The 19,040-nt window shown below is 42.2% G+C and overlaps 1 protein-coding gene across 7 annotated transcripts in view; it reads left to right on the top strand.

Moving 5' to 3' along the window:
- Positions 1 to 19,040, top strand: part of ADAM22 (ADAM metallopeptidase domain 22) — a 127,045-nt gene that overhangs the window by 81,683 nt on the left and 26,322 nt on the right. For all 7 annotated transcript variants that reach the window (XM_072154238.1, XM_072154240.1, XM_072154242.1 and 4 more), the window contains exons 7-22: positions 431 to 500; positions 2,786 to 2,856; positions 3,253 to 3,327; positions 4,561 to 4,632; positions 5,926 to 6,092; positions 7,830 to 7,914; positions 9,932 to 10,022; positions 10,820 to 10,871; positions 14,395 to 14,494; positions 14,663 to 14,734; positions 14,929 to 15,021; positions 15,454 to 15,534; positions 16,316 to 16,366; positions 16,574 to 16,637; positions 17,170 to 17,275; positions 18,293 to 18,412. In XM_072154238.1, coding sequence (XP_072010339.1) covers positions 431 to 500; positions 2,786 to 2,856; positions 3,253 to 3,327; positions 4,561 to 4,632; positions 5,926 to 6,092; positions 7,830 to 7,914; positions 9,932 to 10,022; positions 10,820 to 10,871; positions 14,395 to 14,494; positions 14,663 to 14,734; positions 14,929 to 15,021; positions 15,454 to 15,534; positions 16,316 to 16,366; positions 16,574 to 16,637; positions 17,170 to 17,275; positions 18,293 to 18,412 — 1,370 coding nt within the window. The remainder of the gene's footprint in view (positions 1 to 430; positions 501 to 2,785; positions 2,857 to 3,252; positions 3,328 to 4,560; positions 4,633 to 5,925; positions 6,093 to 7,829; positions 7,915 to 9,931; positions 10,023 to 10,819; positions 10,872 to 14,394; positions 14,495 to 14,662; positions 14,735 to 14,928; positions 15,022 to 15,453; positions 15,535 to 16,315; positions 16,367 to 16,573; positions 16,638 to 17,169; positions 17,276 to 18,292; positions 18,413 to 19,040) is intronic.

Here is a 19,040-nt window from a genome sequence, read left to right as displayed (position 1 = left end):
GCTAAAAAAAGAGTCGGAGGGGGGAACACACCAGTATCTCAGTGCGCTGGATTTACAGCCTTCATCCTGGTGGTAGATTTCCTTTAAAGTGAACCTTTACTTTGTAAAACTTTATTTTACATTACCAGCAGTATGCGGTGAGTCTGGGATGGGGGCAGCTGCAGCCCATGTATGCCTGTATCAGTCTCCACTCCGGGTGTGGAGTAGTGGAAGAATGCATGCCGAGACACAGGCACACACTAGGCTGCAGCTGCCCCCACCCTGGGACTCGCCACACGCTGCTGGCAGGGAGCCAGGTAATGTGAAATGAACTATTATAGCATACTGAAATGAGTCAGAATGCTGAATCAGCACAGCATAGGCTATTGGATCTGTAGTCCTGTGATGCAGTGTACATGACCGATATTTCAATTTTTAATTTTTTCTACAGGAGGATTATCAATTGCATTCTGTTTACAAGTCAAAAGTGCTGGAGTTTCCTCTGGATGAGCTTCCATCTGGTAAGTTTTCCTGGACTTTTCATGTTACAGTTTTTCATCTACATAGAAGTGTAAATGGGAATGTATATAGGAATGGATATATGGAGCACAGCTTTAGGCCTAAGGTTTATAAGTGTTTACTGTTCTATATTAAGTTTCTCTTTTTTGGAGGCTCCATAGTTTGCAATATTTCCAAAAATCCTTAAAAGTAAATCCGCCATCAAAATCCAGCATGGATTAACCGAGGACACTTACTCTTACTTATATGTGTTATCCATGGCCTCCTTCCTTCAAAAATCAACTTTTAAAATTATGCTAGCCTAGCCCCTCTGTGATCTAGCTTTATAGGCTGTTACACTGTCTCCCCCTGCTCCCTCAGCACTGAGATTAAAGCAGGAACTAATCACTGTACAAGTTCTGAGGAAGCAGGGGGAGAGGGTGAGACAGTGTAACAGCCTGAAAGCCAGATCACAGAGGGGTTAGGGTAGTACTTTTTGCTCATTAACATAATTTTAAAAGTTGTTTTATATATGGATACACATATATGAAAATGACCACAGTCTCCGTGCCTGGATCTACGAGTAAGTGTCCCTGGTTTATCAGGATGGATCATGATTGTAGATTTCATTTAAGGATTTTTGGAAATATTGGGAACTGTGGAGACCTGCAAAAAAGAGCAACTAAACCTATAACAGTAAACATATGTATATGTATGTGTACACAACCTAAAACTGTACTCCAAAATGTAGTATTTACAAAATGAATCGTTAAAAAACATATGACCCCCTTTAAGGGTTCAACAACAACTCCAGTAGCAGCTCGCAAGTCTCTAGGTCTGTCGGTCCTGGTGTCCTAGTGGTATGTCATGTACATTTTGCCAGTGATTGCTGAGCCAGTCGGTGGTCATGTGCCATTCATTCCTCTGAGGTCATTGATCGGCTTGATGATGTCATCACTTCTTTTTTTTTTTTTAAATCAAATACATTTTTATTGAACATTTTTTTTAACGTTTTACAACTTTTGATTATCCCCAACTAACAGAGATCATCCCCTTATCCCATTCCCTTCCCACATCCCAGCTCCCCGGTTCAGTGGAGTATAGAACAAGTGTCATAATCAAATGTAGCATCATCTCCCCCATCAAACCGGATTCAGTTCCCTCACTCCCGGCCAATTACCCCATAACTTATAAAAGTGTGTCACATTGTCCTTAAAGGGAAATTGTCACCAGGGATCTCATTTTCACTAAAGACAGGTTGCAGAAGCCCATCATGTTGTGCAATAACTTACCTTGCACCCTGACAGAATCCTCTGTGTAGTGACTTCTCTGTACTGCAGACTGCTCAGCTCTCAGCCCCCACCTTTGTGCTCCTGTACAGCTCCTCTCTCTCCCACTGATGTCATCTCAGTAGGCTATGACCTCTGTGATGGAGCAGGAGGGAGGCGCTGTACAGGAGCACAAAGGCAGGGGCTGAGAGCTGAGCAGTCTGCAGCACAGACAAGTCACCAATTGTTTTTTGAAATGCATCCAAACCAAAGCCCAACTCCTGGGACTACACAGAGGATTCTGTCAGGGTGGAAGGTAAGTTATAACACACAATTATATTGTAATGCAAATGCTTAGAGAAGGCAGAGAGGCATTTTTGCACTGCAGCTGTCATGGGCTTCTAGAACCTGTCTTTAGTGAAAATGAGTTCCCCAGGTTCCCTTTAAATTCCTGTATAGAAGGTGCGCCCGGGCATAACCATTTAGATGCAATTAGTTTCCTAAGCTGATACAATGCTCCTTTTACTGCTAATTTACTTAAGTTGTCGCCCGGGATTTCCACTTTGTATCCTAAGACACAATGTACTGGGGTCGCTGAGCTAACTGGTCCATAGACGTACAGCTCCAAAACATGTGTATGGGATCTGCAGGCTCTACGCCACATCTGGGGCATTCAGCACTGGAGCGCACTCCAATACGACAAAGGAATTCAGGGATGTTGTGACTTCTAGTCCCACAGGACCTCGAGCACTTTTGATCGGGGAGCTGCTACTGCAGCCAAGGTCTGTTACCTACATCAAAGGTCACTATGAGCTGCAGGTTTTTAGTGGCAGCAGGTGGATGACCTGTGATCAGATCTTGGCTATTGACTGTGCGGTGACTGTAGATCACAGCAGGTTCGCCCTCAGCGAGTTCCCCGCAGCAGCTAGCCGCTGCGGTGACTCTCCATGTGCCTCCAGCCTCAGGCGGTAATTGCAGGGACTTACTAATGAATTGTGAGCATTTTAGTTTGTTTTACACTCAATTACTTTTGCATTTAGAATTCTGGTCACTGAATGAGACATCTGTGAAGCTGAGTCAGACGCCGGGACTTCGGAGGAAAAAGAGAAATGTGAGTAACTCAATTAAATGTGCAATTTACGGTACAGGGAACACAAATATTCAATGTTACCACCTCTAAGACCCGAGCTAATCCCAAGCCATAAAGGAGAAGCAGGATTCTCTAGAGTTGTGCTGTATCTAAGGTATAATATGTAAAAAGTACAAATAGTGATTGTATGTGACGCCCGTGCATGCCTGAGGGGGCGGAGCATGATGGCACAGGTTTAAAGGGGAACTCCAGTGTCCCGATCCACACCTTCTTGTAATAAAATGTAGCTGTGTCGCTATAAGAGGAGAGTATTTGGGTTTTAGGGTATAAGAAAACATCATTGACAGTGCTGTGAGGAGTGCTGCACAGGAGGCAGAGTAATGGCTGTGATTTTCTCTTTTCCATTTTATTTTGCAGGTTCAGTGGATATCAAATAATATCAAGGATGAGACGAAATATGTGGAACTAATGATTGTTAATGATCACCTTATGGTACATCATATATCACATCCTCAATAGATCACATCTTTTTATCTATCTATCTCTCATATCTATCTATCTATCTATCTATCTATCTCATATCTATCTATCTATCTATCTATCTATCTCATATCTATCTATCTCCTATCTATCTATCTATCTATCTATCTATCTATCTATCTAATATCTATCTATCTGTCTATCTATCTATCTCATATCTATCTATCTATCTATCTATCTATCTCATATCTATCTATCTCCTATCTATCTATCTATCTATCTATCTATCTATCTATCTCATATCTATCTATCTCCTATCTATCTATCTATCTATCTATCTATCTATCTATCTATCTATCTATCTCATATCTATCTATCTATCTATCTATCTATCTATCTATCTATCTATCTATCTATCTATCTATCTATCTATCTATCCATCATATCTATCTATCTATCTATCTATCTATCTATCTATCTATCTATCTATCTATCTATCTATCCATCATATCTATCTATCTCCTATCTATCTATCTATCTATCTATCTATCTATCTATCTATCTATCTCATATCTATCTATCTATCTATCTATCTATCTATCTATCTATCCATCATATCTATCTATCTATCTATCTATCTATCTATCCATCATATCTATCTATCTCATATCTATCTATCTATCTATCTATCTATCTATCTATCTATCTATCTATCTATCTATCTATCTATCTATCTATCCATCATATCTATCTATCTCATATCTATCTATCTCATATCTATCTATCTATCTATATATCTATCTCATATCTATCATCTATCTATCTATCTATCTATCTCATATCTATCTATCTCATATCTATCTATCTATCTATCTATCTATCTATCTATCTATCTATCTCATATCTATCTATATCATATCTATCTATCTCATATCTATCTATCTATCTATCTCATATCTATCTATCTCATATCTATCTATCTATCTCATATCTATCTATCTATCTATCTATCTATCTATCTATCTATCCATCATATCTATCTATCTCATATCTATCTATCTCATATCTATCTATCTATCTATCTATCTATCTATCTATCTATCTCATATCTATCTATCTCATATCTATCTATCTATCTATCTATCTATCTATCTATCTATCTATCTATCTATCTATCCATCATATCTATCCATCATATCTATCTTTTATTACATATACAATATTCCCTATTTATTCCCTTTCTAGTATAAGAAGCATCGGTTATCTGTCGGACAAACAAACAGTTATGCCAAATCTGTTGTGAACATTGCAGACTTAGTAAGTATAATCATACAGAACTCTACAGAGCTTCATGTATTTATTCAGGCATAATAGTCTCCAGCCTGAGACTGCCCAACCCCCAGAACTACAACTCCCACCCTGCAGTCACAGGTTGGAGACTACAGTCATAAAGAGTTCAAAGAAACAAAGGATCAGACGGTGGAGATCACACGGAGACTCTCATAGTCATACAATGTTAGGAGTCCCAAGTGTTATTAAAGGGGTTTTCTGGACAATTTCTATTGTGATCTATATTATGGATAGGTCATTAAAAGGGTTTGTCTGTAGGTTGAAAAACATGGCTGCTTTCATCCATAAACAGCGCCACACCTGTTCATGGTTTGTGCGGGTTTTGCAACTCAGCTGCATAGAGATGAATGGAGGTGAGTTGCAATACCGGCACAAACCATGGTCAGGTGTGGCGCTGTATTTGGAAGAAAGAAGCCATGTTTTTCAATCTCTGGACAACGCCTTTAATATAGCATATGTCATAAGCCACCCCCATCGCCGTTGAAGTGCATGGGGCCAATACCCACAGTAAGGAAGAATGACCACTACATTACAATTGGAGCTGTCTGCTTCCTGTGTCAAACAGCTTATTGTTGGGGGTTCTTGACAGAACATATTGATTAGGCTGCAGCTACACATTGGGGCAGATTTAATTACCCGGTCCTGTCGCAATCCCGTGGCGTGTTGTCCGACGAGGATTCGGGTCCGGCGTGATTCATGAAGATTGTGCGCCTGAGGTCCTGCATCCGGCGCTTCTGCGCCGAGGTCCGCCCGAGTTCACCTTCTTTTTCCTGAAGCATGTGAGTGCTGGATCTTGTGACACAATCGCGTTTTTTAATTCCGCGGTTTGTCCGAATCCGTCGCGTTGTTTGACGGCCTGCCCCCCCGATTTCTGTCGGGTGCAAGACGGTGCCAATGCGCCAAAGTTCGATAAAATCTAATATAGAGCAGTTTTGTATCAATAAGCATAAAATTTTGAAAAAAGTGTAAGGCGTAGTTGTCCAGCAGGTGGAGCCGTTGTGTTCTTCATAGACAGAGACTGTACTGACTGCAGAATTAGGCACATATCCTATTCAGGATTCCAAGAAAACTGATAAAAATCCTTGGAAGCTGTAACCTTGGCCATAGCATTTTATAAGCAGCTTTCCCTGGAAATTAGAACAAGTTCTGTATAATGTCTCCTGCTGTTTGTGTATTCTTTGCCGCATTGTGCTACGGATTTCTTCCGCTCAATCCCGACACTCTCTTTCTTTCTCTCTCTTTCTTTCTTTTATGTATTAGATATACAAGGAGCAGCTGAACACGAGAATAGTGTTAGTCGCTATGGAAACTTGGGCGAACGACAATAAATTCAGCATTTATGAAAATCCTCTAAAGACTCTGAAGGAATTTATGAAATACAGGAGGGATTTTATCAAAGACAAAAGTGACGTCGTCCACCTCTTCTCGTACGTAATTGTATAATCTGTCGGAAATGTTACTTTTTGTGTTGAAGTTCCTTGAGCCGTTTATGCGCCCTTAGCCGACTTCTTCCGGAAAATTCCCAGGGATTTTTTTTAGGATCTTAGGATGAGTTTCTCCATCTACAAGTAGTGGCCATAGACCAATGGTGGCCAAACCTGTTTACCGCAATAGGACTGGTCAGTCGGGGGTTGTCCCGTTCTTTCCTCGATAGCAGTTCGGGATGGGGCAGCTGGATTTCGACATGTCCAATCACTTTGTTCCCAGTCGAGATAACATCCTGTCAGCAGATTACTCCTCTATTTTCATTCATGTGCAAATAAATACCTAGACAGTGGGACACATTTACTTACCCGGTCCATTCGCGATCCAGCGGTGGATTCGGGTCTGGCCGGGATTCACTAAGGCAGTTCCTCCGACGTCCACCAGGTGGCGCTGCTGCGCTGAAGTTCCCCGAGGCCCGCCGAAATGCACTCAAGTTCACTGGCCTATTCCTAGTGAAGGTAAGTGCAAATCTCGCAACACTTTTTTTTTTTTTTTTTAAATGCGGCGCCCCCCCCCCCCCCGATTTCCGTCGCGTGCATGCCTGCGCCGATGCGCCACAATCCGGTCGCGTGCTCCAAAATCCCAGGGCAATTCAGGGGAAATCGGCGCAAATCGGAAATATTCGGGAAAACGCGAATCGGGCCCTTAGTAAATGACCCCCAGAGAGTGTAACTTTTCGATATAGCTGTAAGAAGCTTGTTTTTTGTGGGGCAAGTCGCATTTTCATATGGCACAAATGTTGGGAAAAATCAAAGTAATTAACATATTTTGATACTTTGCTGAAAGGAACTTACCTCCCCAGAGAACTTTTACTTTAATTACTTTAAGGTAAAAAAATACTTTAATTTTCCGCATTTCAAAATATAACTTGTCCCACAAAAAACGAGTCCTAGCACAGCTGTATCAAAAAGTTATGAACAGGAAAGTGACTTATCTTCCGTGAGAACAAATTACAGGCGGTCCCCTACTTAAGGACACCCGACTTACAGACAACCCATAGTTACAGACGGACCCCTCTGCCCCATGTGACCACTGGTGAAGCTCTCTGGATGTTACTATAGTCCCAGACTGCAATGATCAGCTGTAAGGTGTCTGTAATGAAGCTTTATTGATAATTCTTGGTCCAATTACACCAAAAATTTTGAAACTCCAATTGTCACTGGGGCAAAAGAAAAAAAATTGTCTAGAACTTCCATTATAAAATATACAGTTTCGACTTACATACAAATTCAACTTAAGAACAAACCTCCAGACCCTATCTTGTATGTAACCCGGGGACTGCCTGTACTGTACTGTGCTCATTCATGTGCAAACTATTAAGTTGGCTTCAGCATAACTTTAAGACATCGCTGTATGAGGGCTTATGTTTTGTAGGACAATTTCTATTTTCGTATGGTATCATATGTTGTGGGAAATTATTTTCATTTTCTTATTTTGATGCTTTGTTCTCAGGGGAGATAAGCCACTTTCGGCAGATTTCTCCTCATGTGCAAATTATTAGGAAGACGAAGGGCATAACTTTTTGACATAACTTTATGAGGGCTCATTTTTTGTGGGACAACTTGTATTTTCATAATGTAATTTGAAAATGTAATAGAATTATTTAATTTATTTTATTTTTGTCTTTGAAATTTGCTGATTTTGATTTCATTACTTTTCTGTGTATGTGTTCTTCAAAGGGGGAGTCAGTTTGAAAGCAGCAGGAGTGGTGCGGCTTACATTGGTGGAGTATGTTCATTGCAGAAAGGAGGCGGAGTAAATGAGGTAGGGATATGAGTGGTCCCACATAACAAACAGAATACACACATTGGGGGGATGTATTTTTACAACATAGGTTTCAGTAAAAATTAGGTTGGATAAGGTGGGGGTCACTGGAGCCCAACAAATTTGTTATTAATCACTCCAGGAAGCTGGGTTATGTGAAATCTATACAACTTTTTGATAGTATAGATTTCACTGCTGGGGCACAGATCATCTAAGAAGCGCAACAAGACCTGCACTGCTTAAAGAGAACCTGTCAGTAGGTTTTACCCTGCTACCTACTACTACTACTAACCTACCACTACCAGCCCCCTCAGGTAGGGTATAAAATGTCCTTTCTAGAATTCCCTCTTTAATGTGAAATCTCACCTGTTTCCCTATAAAAAAAAATTCCCCCCAAAGTCAGGCAAATATGACTCTTTTCATTTTCATCTGAGATGAGTCAAGTTTAGTGGTTGCAGGTTTAACTTCAGACCCCTCAATCTTTATCCCTTGTACCTAGAAACATTCTTTTAGTTCCATATCAAAGGATTTAGGCTTTCCTAAATAATATCTGGCGTATGGGTTTGTGAGCTAACGAACTGGACATATAAGCAGCTAAAGATCCAGTTCCTATTTTTAGGCGTTCAGTTCTGTAGATCACGACTAATGAAAGATGAGATTCTTATCTTTAATATGAAACCAGCAACATGTTTGTAGGTGCCACAGAGGTAAAGATAGAGGGCTTCTGGAGAGACACTCCACCTGAAGCTACAAAAATTGACTCATTTCATGTGAAAAGAGGTGAGAAAAGTCATATTTGCCCGATTCTGGTGGGAGGTTTTTTTTAAATAGGTAAACGGAAGAGATTTCACATAAAAGAGGGATTTCTAGGAAGGACATTTTATACCTTACCTAAGGGGGCTGGTGGTTTAGTGGGGTAAAACCTGGTCACAGGTTCCTTTTAAAGGGATTATCCGCATTCATATTATATTCATACAAAAGCTGTCCATAAAATGTCCTATATATATCCAGGCTCCTTATATTAACTATTATTTCCTAGCCCAGAAGGGAAGCTGTGATTGAGTGGGATCTACAGTACTTTTCACAAAATCTGTTAAAGGAAACCTACCATTTAGAATGGTAGGGGTAAGCTGTAAGTACCGAGCACCAGCTCAGGGTGAGCTGGTGCCGGTACTTACTTTTGTTAGTGTTATAAACCACGGTATTGCGGTTTTAACACTTTTTAAACTTTAGAGCAGGAGAGGCTTCGGCGCTGCGCGCGACCGTGCGCGCACAACATCTCCGCTATTTCCTATGTAGGCGCGCAGCGCCGAAGCCTGTTCTGGTCTAGAGTTTAAAAAGTGTTAAAACCGCGATACCGTGGTTTATAACACTAACAAAAGTAAGTACCGGCACCAGCTCACCCTGAGCTGGTGCTCGGTACTTACTGCTTACCCCTGCCATTCTAAATGGTAGGTTTCCTTTAAATGAAAGGGGTTGAATGGCATTACCTCTTGCTAAGTATGAGACTATACATAGTACAGTGGCTGTGCTTGGTATTGCAGATCAGACCCATTTGCTGAGATAGGCCATGTGGGGATCACCGCAGCCGCTTCAGATGCCTGATGGTTATCAATTTTATAAGATTCCCCTCCAAATTCAATACGACCCATATGCATCCTTACAAAAGTATTGATCAGGGCGGCACAGTGACTGTGGTTAGCATTACAGCCTTGCAGCGCTCAGGTCCCGGGTTCAAGTCCCAGGATCAACATCTTCAAAGAGTTTGTATGTTCTCTCTGTGTTTGTGTGGGTTTCCTCCGGGTCCTCCGGTTTCCTCCCACAATCCAAAACATATTGCTAGGTTGATTAGATTAGTCCATTGGGGACACGGACTGATTTGGCAAGTTCTGTGGAGCGCTGCGTAATCTATATAAATAAAGAATTATTATTTTTTATTTTGGGTGGTCTATTTTGTATTGGGTGGCTGGGATAGTTGTTAGCACCAATATAGACAATATTGTTCTTGTCTTCTTAGTTTGGGAGGACGGATGTCATGGCGATCACACTGGCCCAGTCCTTGGCTCATAATTTAGGCATTTTCTCTGATAAGAAGAAACTACGGAGAGGTAAGTGATCTGTATTTACCTTCTATGTGATGGGAAGAAGTTCATGTATCTACACTACTTTATACAGGTTACATCTGATGCTATGTTAGGAGCCTCTGGTGCAATTGTAATAATTACTAATAATAGTTAAAATTTTAATCATATTTTTAATAATTAAAATAATTATTAATAATTAAAAAATGATTAAATTCTCAATGAATAACCTCAACTCCTCCCCAATGTCCGTATTATAGTCAGTGGGGTTGTTTGGAATTCATTGAGGGGGCATTGAAACCATCTTACACTTTTTGCACATCCATGGCCTCCATTCTTCTAAAATGATGCCAATGAGCCAGAAGGACAATGGGAGATGCTACCAAAGCCCTTCCTTGCCATAGTTTCACAGGCTGTTGTACTGTGTAGGAGCACTTCCCCCCTTCCACTGTGTGAGATTACAGCAGTTAGCGGGAGGGGGGAGTGCTGAGGGAGCACAGGGGGAGACAGTGTAACATCCTGTGAAGCTACAGTACGCAGGGGCTCTGGTAATGCCCCATCCCCCCCCCCAAACCCAGCCATGGATAACAAATATAAGATGATTCGCACAATCCCGGTGCCTGGATCTATGAGTAATGTCCCTGGTTTATCAGGATGGATTGTGAAATCTTTGAGGTTACAAGCCAAGCTGCGAGGAATCAGGACCCTTGCTTCTTTAGTTTTTGCAAGTGAAATGGTTAATTTGCACAGGACTGCTATATTTTCAGCCGTATTCATATGAAACCTAATAGTATATTATTAGAGAACATATTCTTGTTTTTCAGGCGAGTGCATATGTGAAGATAAATGGTTTGGATGCATCATGGAAGACATCGGGTAAGGACTGTCATACACACGTGTCCCCCCTTACCTTTCCTTTTAGCTCGGGATATCCTGGTGTGAGATGAACAGCATTGAGAAAGGAAAGGTGTGTATATGTTGTTGGGATATCTCAAGCTAATAGAAAAGGTAAGGAGAGACCCTGTGCACCTGTGTGATTATTTCTAGCAAGTGTGAGAAATGAGCAGAATTAGAGATGGAGGAAAACTGTTACAAATACAACATACAAGTCAAATAATGGCCAGAGATCGTGTTCAAGGGGTCGTCCACTTTCAGCAAGAAATTGATATTGTTTGTGTAATGAAAAGTTCCACAATTTTCCAATATACATTCTTTATCAATTCCTCACTGTTTCCTAGATCTCTGCTTGCTGTCCTTCATCAGGAAGCTTCATTTTATTAATTTCTGTGGTTAAACACCGGTCCATGGTTTTGTGATGTCACACAGGTGCACGGCTCGTTATATCCCTGCTCATGTGATGTCACACAGGTGCACGGCTCGTTATATCCCTGCTCATGTGATGTCGCACAGGTGCACGGCTCGTTATATCCCTTCTCATGTGATGTCGCACAGGTGCACGGCTCGTTATATCCCTGGTCATGTGATGTCACACAGGTGCACGGCTCGTTATATCCCTGGTCATGTGATGTCACACAGGTGCACGGCTCGTTATATCCCTGGTCATGTGATGTCACACAGGTGCACGGCTCGTTATATCCCTGGTCATGTGATGTCACACAGGTGCACGGGCCATTATATCCCTGGTCATGTGATGTCATACAGGTGCATGGCTCGTTATATGCCTGGTCATGTGATGTCACACAGCTGCACGCTCATTATATACCTGGTCATGTGATGTCACACAGGTGCACGGCTCGTTATTTCCCTGGTCATGTGATGTCACACAGGTGCACGGCTCGTTATATATCCCTGGTAATGTGATGTCACACAGGTGCACGGCTAATTTTATCACAGAGAGTAATCAGAGCTGTGTGATATAATGACCCATGCAAATTTGTGTCACATGACCAGGGATATAACAAGCTGTGCACTTATGTAACATCACATGACCAGGGATATAATGAGCCGTGTACCTGTGTGATATCACGTGATCAGGGATATAATGAGCTGTGCACCTGTGTGACATCACATGACCAGTTATATATAGCGAGTTGTGCACATGTATGACATCACATGACCAGGGAAATTGCGAGCCGTGCACCTGTGTGACATCACATGACCAGGGACCAGTGTTTATCCACAGGAAGTAAACAATGAAACTCCCTATAGGATGACAGCAAGCAGAGATCTAGAAAACCATGAGGAATTGATACAGAAAGTATTTTGGAAAATTGTATAACTTTACCAACAGTGGACAACCTCTGTTATGCTCATGTTCACACACTGGAATAGCGATCAATGCAAAGTTTGTTGCAGTGGATAACTTTATCCACCAGATATATTCCCTTTATGTGGGTCAGAACTATAATTGTCTATTAATGAAATGTTTGTTCAGAATCTATTGTGTGTGGGCGGCTTTAGACTAAGACTGGTACTTTGGGGGTCATTTACTAAGGGCCCGAATCGCTCTTTTTCGACGGCCTGGCCGTTGGAAAACCGCGGTATTTAAAAAAAAAAAAAAAATGTGCCGCTTTACACGCGCTTACCTGCACCCAGGATAGGATGGTGAGCTCCGGCGAACTCCAGCGGACTTCAGTGCAGCAGCGACACCTGGTGGACATCGGGCGCACTACCTTAGTGAATCGCAGGAAGACCCGAATCCTCAACGGAGAACGCACCGCTGGATCGCGTCAGGACCGGGTAAGTAAATGTGCCCCATTGTGTTACAATATGTAACCCCAGTTTGGGTCTATGGGTACTATGGGTACCAGTGTAAACATAGTGTCCATGGCTTCCTCTACTGCACCTTGATGTAAGCAAAGGCACCTTAAAGGAGGCAGCCCAAGAGCATTAACCGGAACCCTAAATTAAAGGCAATTATACCAGACATGAAGATATTTAGCACAGGGACATTAGAGGAGGTGTCATTGTATCATCCAAGACACATCCTGTAACTGTGTTGGCATTGATCACATTCAGTGCAGGTGCAATATTGGAGACCATAACCTCCATCTTCTTAGTTCATGGATTTGGTGCTGGTACCCAATGACCCCAAGAGAGAAGGGCTCACAATGTGGGATGTGTATAGAAAGTTCTTAAATTGTCCCCAACCTATGTAAATGAAAGGCGCAGGATAGGGGCTAACTTGCTGACTGATCAGGGTCTCAGTGATGGGATCACGAGAATTGGGGTCCGTTATACCGCAATTGCACCCCAAAACAATGGAGGTGCCGGTGTCACACATGCGCTGTCGCTCCATTCACTGTCTGTGAAACTGAACAAGATCGGTGCCTCCATCGGTGCCATAGAGCAGGACTCATGTGCGACTGGGGTTCAATGGATCCCAGTTGTCGTGATCCGTGGGGGTCCCATCAACAATCAGCAAGTTGGTCCCTATTCTGTATGGAATAACTTGTTGTCACTGGACAGCCCCTTTATGGAGTCCGCCATTTGGGCAGCCAAACATGCATGGCCATCAAAGCCACTGTATACATTACACCTACTGTGATTGTATTGGGTTGGAGGCCCCATAGTTTAGGGTCCTTTTTAGATGTCTTATTTATAACCCATCCTTGCCTATAGCCAGGATCTATACATACAGGGTCCTGTGCACCCCATTATGTATATAGGGGGGCACTACTAGGGACAAGTTCTAATGTATGTGTAATTCAATGCTAGCCCCCATTATTCATCACTAAACTTCACTTAACCGAGCGTCAGACTTTTCTAAAAACATCATATAAACCTCTAATAAAAAAGCCCCACTCATTACACCAGACAGATCCTGTCCATTGAAGTCTAATGCAGTCCTCAGTTTCTAATTGGTTTTCAAAGTAGCGTTTAGCGTCTGTGGAGCCCCCTCCCCTTTATAAGAGCCAGGACCCACAACTGATCCTAAGTAATCCTCGGAAAAGATGAAAGGCCGGAATATCTGCTGAATTGATTGTCAGCGGGAGCAAACACTAGTGTATTGTAGTGAAGTGACCTTCAGATGTGCGCGGCGTCACTTAAGTCCGGCGCTTAGATGTTTGTAAACAGCGATTGTATTTCATGTCTTTGAATCGTTCATTAGTTTTATTAATATGACCCTATGATGATAATAGGGATATCACGATAATGAAGTCATCGAAGAACAGAAGACAAAGGAAGAGCAGAGACGTTCATCATCCTCAGCCCACGCTGCGGGGCCCAATGTAGTACGGGGGCCTGCACCCCGGGTCTTTACACCCTGAAATATAGAATCTTCACATATGTAAAATAATAATTGTATATGTCTACATATATTACTGAACAAACATCAAAAAATGGTGGCACACCAAAAATTGGTGAAAAAACTGAGTTAATTTATTACTTTTTTTTGTTTTTTACATACATTACTGTATATTATTTCTGTTTCCAGCTACTACCTCCCCAACAAGTTCTCCTCCTGCGATGTGGACGAGTACCACGATTTTCTGAGCAGCGGCGGCGGAGCCTGCTTGTTCAATAAACCCCTGAAAGTGAGTGTCGTAATTCTTTTTTGCCGTAGGGGTCTCCATTTCTGGTGATCGATTATGACATCACTGGAGGTGTCTTTGCAGCTATGACATACTTGACCACACCATGTGACCACTGAGGCAAGTGATTGGCTACATACAAATATCTGTAATCTGTTATATTCTCCGCAGCTCCTGGATCCCCCAGAGTGCGGCAATGGCTTTGTTGAAATTGGAGAAGAATGTGATTGCGGCACGGCAGCGGTAAATATGAAGTAACACTGGAGGAGTTCAGTAGTGGGATCCATATGCATCTCCAGGAGCTGCTCCTTCCCCCATGGCCCTTTGCTAGGCTCCACTCTCCATTCGAGCCTGCAGGAGCTCGCTGATAGTTGGGAATGTTCTCCATTCTGCCAGACCATGAGAGTATTACATTGATATTGTTCTTTGCTCCACAGGAATGCGCGGCGCAGGGAGGGGAGTGCTGCAGGAAATGCATGCTGACAGCAGAGGCTGAGTGCAGCGACGGACTGTGCTGCTCCAAATGCAAGGTAAAAGAGGATGCCCCATATCTTTAATATGTGAGGGTGTATGATTTTATGTGAAAGTGTGCATCGATAATATATCCCCTATAAAGAAAACCTACCATTTGATTTAATGCATTATAAAGCAAACATACCTTGAGAATGCTGTAGCTACACTGATGCAGGCACATTAATGGTTAATCCCTGAGTTGAGTGGTTTTGCTGAAAACCAGAGCTTCATTATCATAATGTTATATCTGTTTTATCAGCAAAACCACTCAGCTCAGGGATTAACAAAGATATGATCCTGCATCAGTGTAGCTACAGCATTCTTAAGGTATGTTTGCTTCATAATGCATCAAATCATATGGTAGGTTTCCATTAAGGGGTTTGGCCATATGGGCTGTGGCCGGAACAAGATGTGTGACTTCAACTAATTCTACACAATATTTCTTCAAGTTTATTCAAAAAGGAGTTTATTGTCGGGACGCTGTGAACGACTGTGATATACCTGAAATGTGTACAGGAAATTCCAGCCAGGTAAGAGACGTCTTCACACATTTTTGTACAAAAAAAGGAAAGATTAAAAATGACATTTATTATTATTGATTATTTATTATTAACTTTAGCCTGTCTAAGTAGTAGCTTTTATTGGAGTTTGTGCTCCCCTTTGTGAAGAGTCTGTGGCAGGGGCGCTGCTAGGGTCATAAAACATACGTACATGAGTACCAAATTCTCGGTAGTGTCAACCCCAAGTACTGAATTCTCGGTAGTCTCAATCCCAAGTACTGAATTCTCGGTAGTGTCAACCCCAAGTACTGAATTCTCGGTAGTGTCAACCCCAAGTACTGAATTCTCGGTAGTGTCAACCCCAAGTACTGAATTCTCGGTAGTGTCAACCCCAAGTACTGAATTCTCGGTAGTGTCAACCCCAAGTACTGAATTCTCGGTAGTGTCAACCCCAAGTACTGAATTCTCGGTAGTGTCAACCCCACGTACTGAATTCTCGGTAGTGTCAACCCCACGTACTGAATTCTCGGTAGTGTCAACCCCAAGTACCAAATTCTCGGTAGTCTCAACCCCAAGTACCGAATTCTCGGTAGTGTCAACTCCTCTACATACCCACCACCCACTTGTGCTAAACTGATATACATGTTACTCATAATTTGGATCTCTCTGTAGAGATTCCCCACTTTGGTTGATATGGAAAGTGGTTCTACCTTGGGCTGCCCATGATCTAGCAGGCTTTACCTCCAGCACTGATATTTAAGAAGATTCCACAGAAATCGCTGTTATTTATTCCATGTTCTCTTCTTTCTAGTGTCCTTCAAATATACACAAGTTGGATGGATATCCTTGTGAAAACCGGGAGGTAATGCCGATAAAAGCCGTTTTACTATGATTTTACCCAGGATTCTTTGCATGAACACTACACGGGTTATATGATGACCTATAGAAAACATGACTATAAGGGATTTAGGGTGACATTTGTAATTCTCTATAATGTATATGTATACTGTATGTATTGTTGTACTATAGATTTTAATTTATTCTAAGGGACTTTTCTTAATTTTCTAAGGGACTTTGTTCTGGTGGAATCTGCAAAACCAGAGACCGGCAGTGTAAATACATTTGGGGTGACAGTAAGTGTATCCGACTTTTAGATCTTTCTTTCTCTGCTTATTGAGCTCTTTAAAAGTTTGGCCTAAGGTCTATTATTACCCCATGTCCAAAGGGTAACACGGCTGCTTGGACCTTCACTGATCACAAATATTTGGGTCTTGTTTAGCCCTCATATACCGCACAATTCGCTGTCTATGGGACAGACCTCCTGTCCAGGGAATAGAGGATAACAAAAAAAAATTGGACCACATCTTTGAGGTATATTTTTAAGGGTTCCGCAGCTTAAACCCCACATAGACATGGATGATTAATAAAGTTCCAGCTACCTGCAGTTACCACTAGGGGGAGCTCAAGCTTTTACTGGACACAGACCCATATTTAATCAGTCGATATTGTCATTTTTAATTACATAATTTGACAAAAAGGTGAAGTGTGTCTAATTTTTGGCACATTTATGATTCGTTTGTCGTAATATTACAGCTCTGACCCATGTTATATTGAGGTGCGTTTAGGAGATTTATTTTGTCAGCGCTGTATTTTGCTGTGTTTCAGAAGCGGCGGCTGCGGACAGATACTGCTACGACAAGCTGAATATAGAAGGCACCGAGAAAGGAAACTGTGGACGTAACAAGGACACCTGGATACAGTGCAGCAAACAGTAAGGATCCTCAGTAGGGATCTGACATCACTAGGCATGCAAAGGGTTAATGTCCGCTGTGTAAAAGGGGTTTTGTACTGAAACACAAATATTTTGTTAATGTCACATATCTCCAGAGATTTATACTTCCACTTATACTCATACCTTCCTTAAAGGGGTTCTCAGGAGGTGGAAAAACATGGCTGCAGTCTTCCAAAAACAGCACCACACCCGACCATGGGTAGTGAGCAACTAAGCTCCGTTCATTTCTATACCGCTGAGCTGCAGTACTGGCAGTAACCTTGGTCAGGTGAGGTGCTGTTTTTGCAAGACTGCAGCCATGTTTTTCCACCTCCTGAGAACCCCTTTAAGTATCCCCCTTGATGATAAACCAGGGACACTTACTCATAGATCCAGGCACCGTGACTGTGGTGATCTTCTTATATGTGTTATCCATGGCCTCCTACATTCAAAAATCAACCTTTAGAATTATGCCAAAAGGACTCTATCAGAGCCCCTACATACTGTAGCTTCACAAGCTGTTACACTGTGTAGGAGCACGTCTCATCCACCCCCCTGCTCCCTCGGTATCTCCACCCTCTCTGTGCCTGCCTGATGTAATCTCACGGCTGCAGAGGTAGTTTCAGCACAAAGTGGGAGGGGGAAGTGCTCTAGCTAGAGCACAGAGAGGCTCTGGTGACCCCCCCCCCCTGAGCTCCTAATTAGCATAATTTTAATAGTTGATCTTAGAAGAAAGGAGACCATGAATAACAAATATAAGGAGATTACCACAGTCCCGGTGCCTGGATCTATGAGTAATGTCCCAGGTTTATCAGGATGGATTTTGATGGTAGATTTTCTTTAGATAGAGTTGGGCATCCTGAGAAGGGCTTTTGCCTCCTTCTATTTCTGTATTACCCCTGGTTTCTTTAATAATGTATTTTAGAATGTCAGATGCTGGTTACTTTACATGTCACGTGGCACCACCAGCGCGTGCCTTCTGCATTATGACATCTCATCTCTTGCTCCTCCTTTCAGCGATGTTCTCTGCGGTTATCTCTTATGTACCAACATTTCTGGGGTGCCAAGACTTGGGGAGCTGGTTGACTCTATTACATCATCATCTGTCCAAAATCAAGGAAGATTCTTAAACTGCAGGTAAGTCATGAGCGATCCACGTGCAGCTTACAGGAATGGCACAGCCAGCGTCAATGTGAGACAGGGGGATCAACATAAAACCACAATACGGGCGAGTCACAAGTCCCAGGACTTGTTTTATTTCATAAATGAAAGGGAAAATGACATATCTGATACCACAGAAAGTCATGGGAGAGGGGGGGAGGTATCTTTTAGGATATGTCGGGAACATGGCCGCCATATTGGACCAAGGGCATGTTTCTTCCAATGGGAAGGAGGTCATGTACCAGATCCAAGACCAGAATTGTCTCAGAAATCAATTGCCACAATCAGATATGTAATTTCTCTTGTGGTTCTAAATGTATCAACATAGAGATTCTCCAAAGGTTCTCACGAGGGTTCCCAGCATAACCTTTAGCTCAGTGGTTCAGCACCAGGAACAACAAATTTTGGGGAACGTTCCTGGTTGTTGTTGCATCTTTGATAACTTTTGAACTTTGATTGTGGCCATCAATTTCTGAGATAATTTAGGTCTTTGTTCTGCTACATGACCTCCTTCCCATTGGGAAAAATACTTGCCCTTGATCCAGTGTGGCGGCTTTGGAGATAGCAAGCATGTGCCAGACGTAGGACATAGCCTAAATGATAC

This window comes from Engystomops pustulosus, chromosome 5 (genome assembly GCF_040894005.1).
Source record: "Engystomops pustulosus chromosome 5, aEngPut4.maternal, whole genome shotgun sequence".
NCBI classification, from domain to species: Eukaryota; Metazoa; Chordata; class Amphibia; order Anura; family Leptodactylidae; genus Engystomops; species Engystomops pustulosus.
The sequence above is the reverse complement of the archived record's forward strand: the minus strand, read 5'-3'. Positions and strand labels throughout refer to the sequence as shown.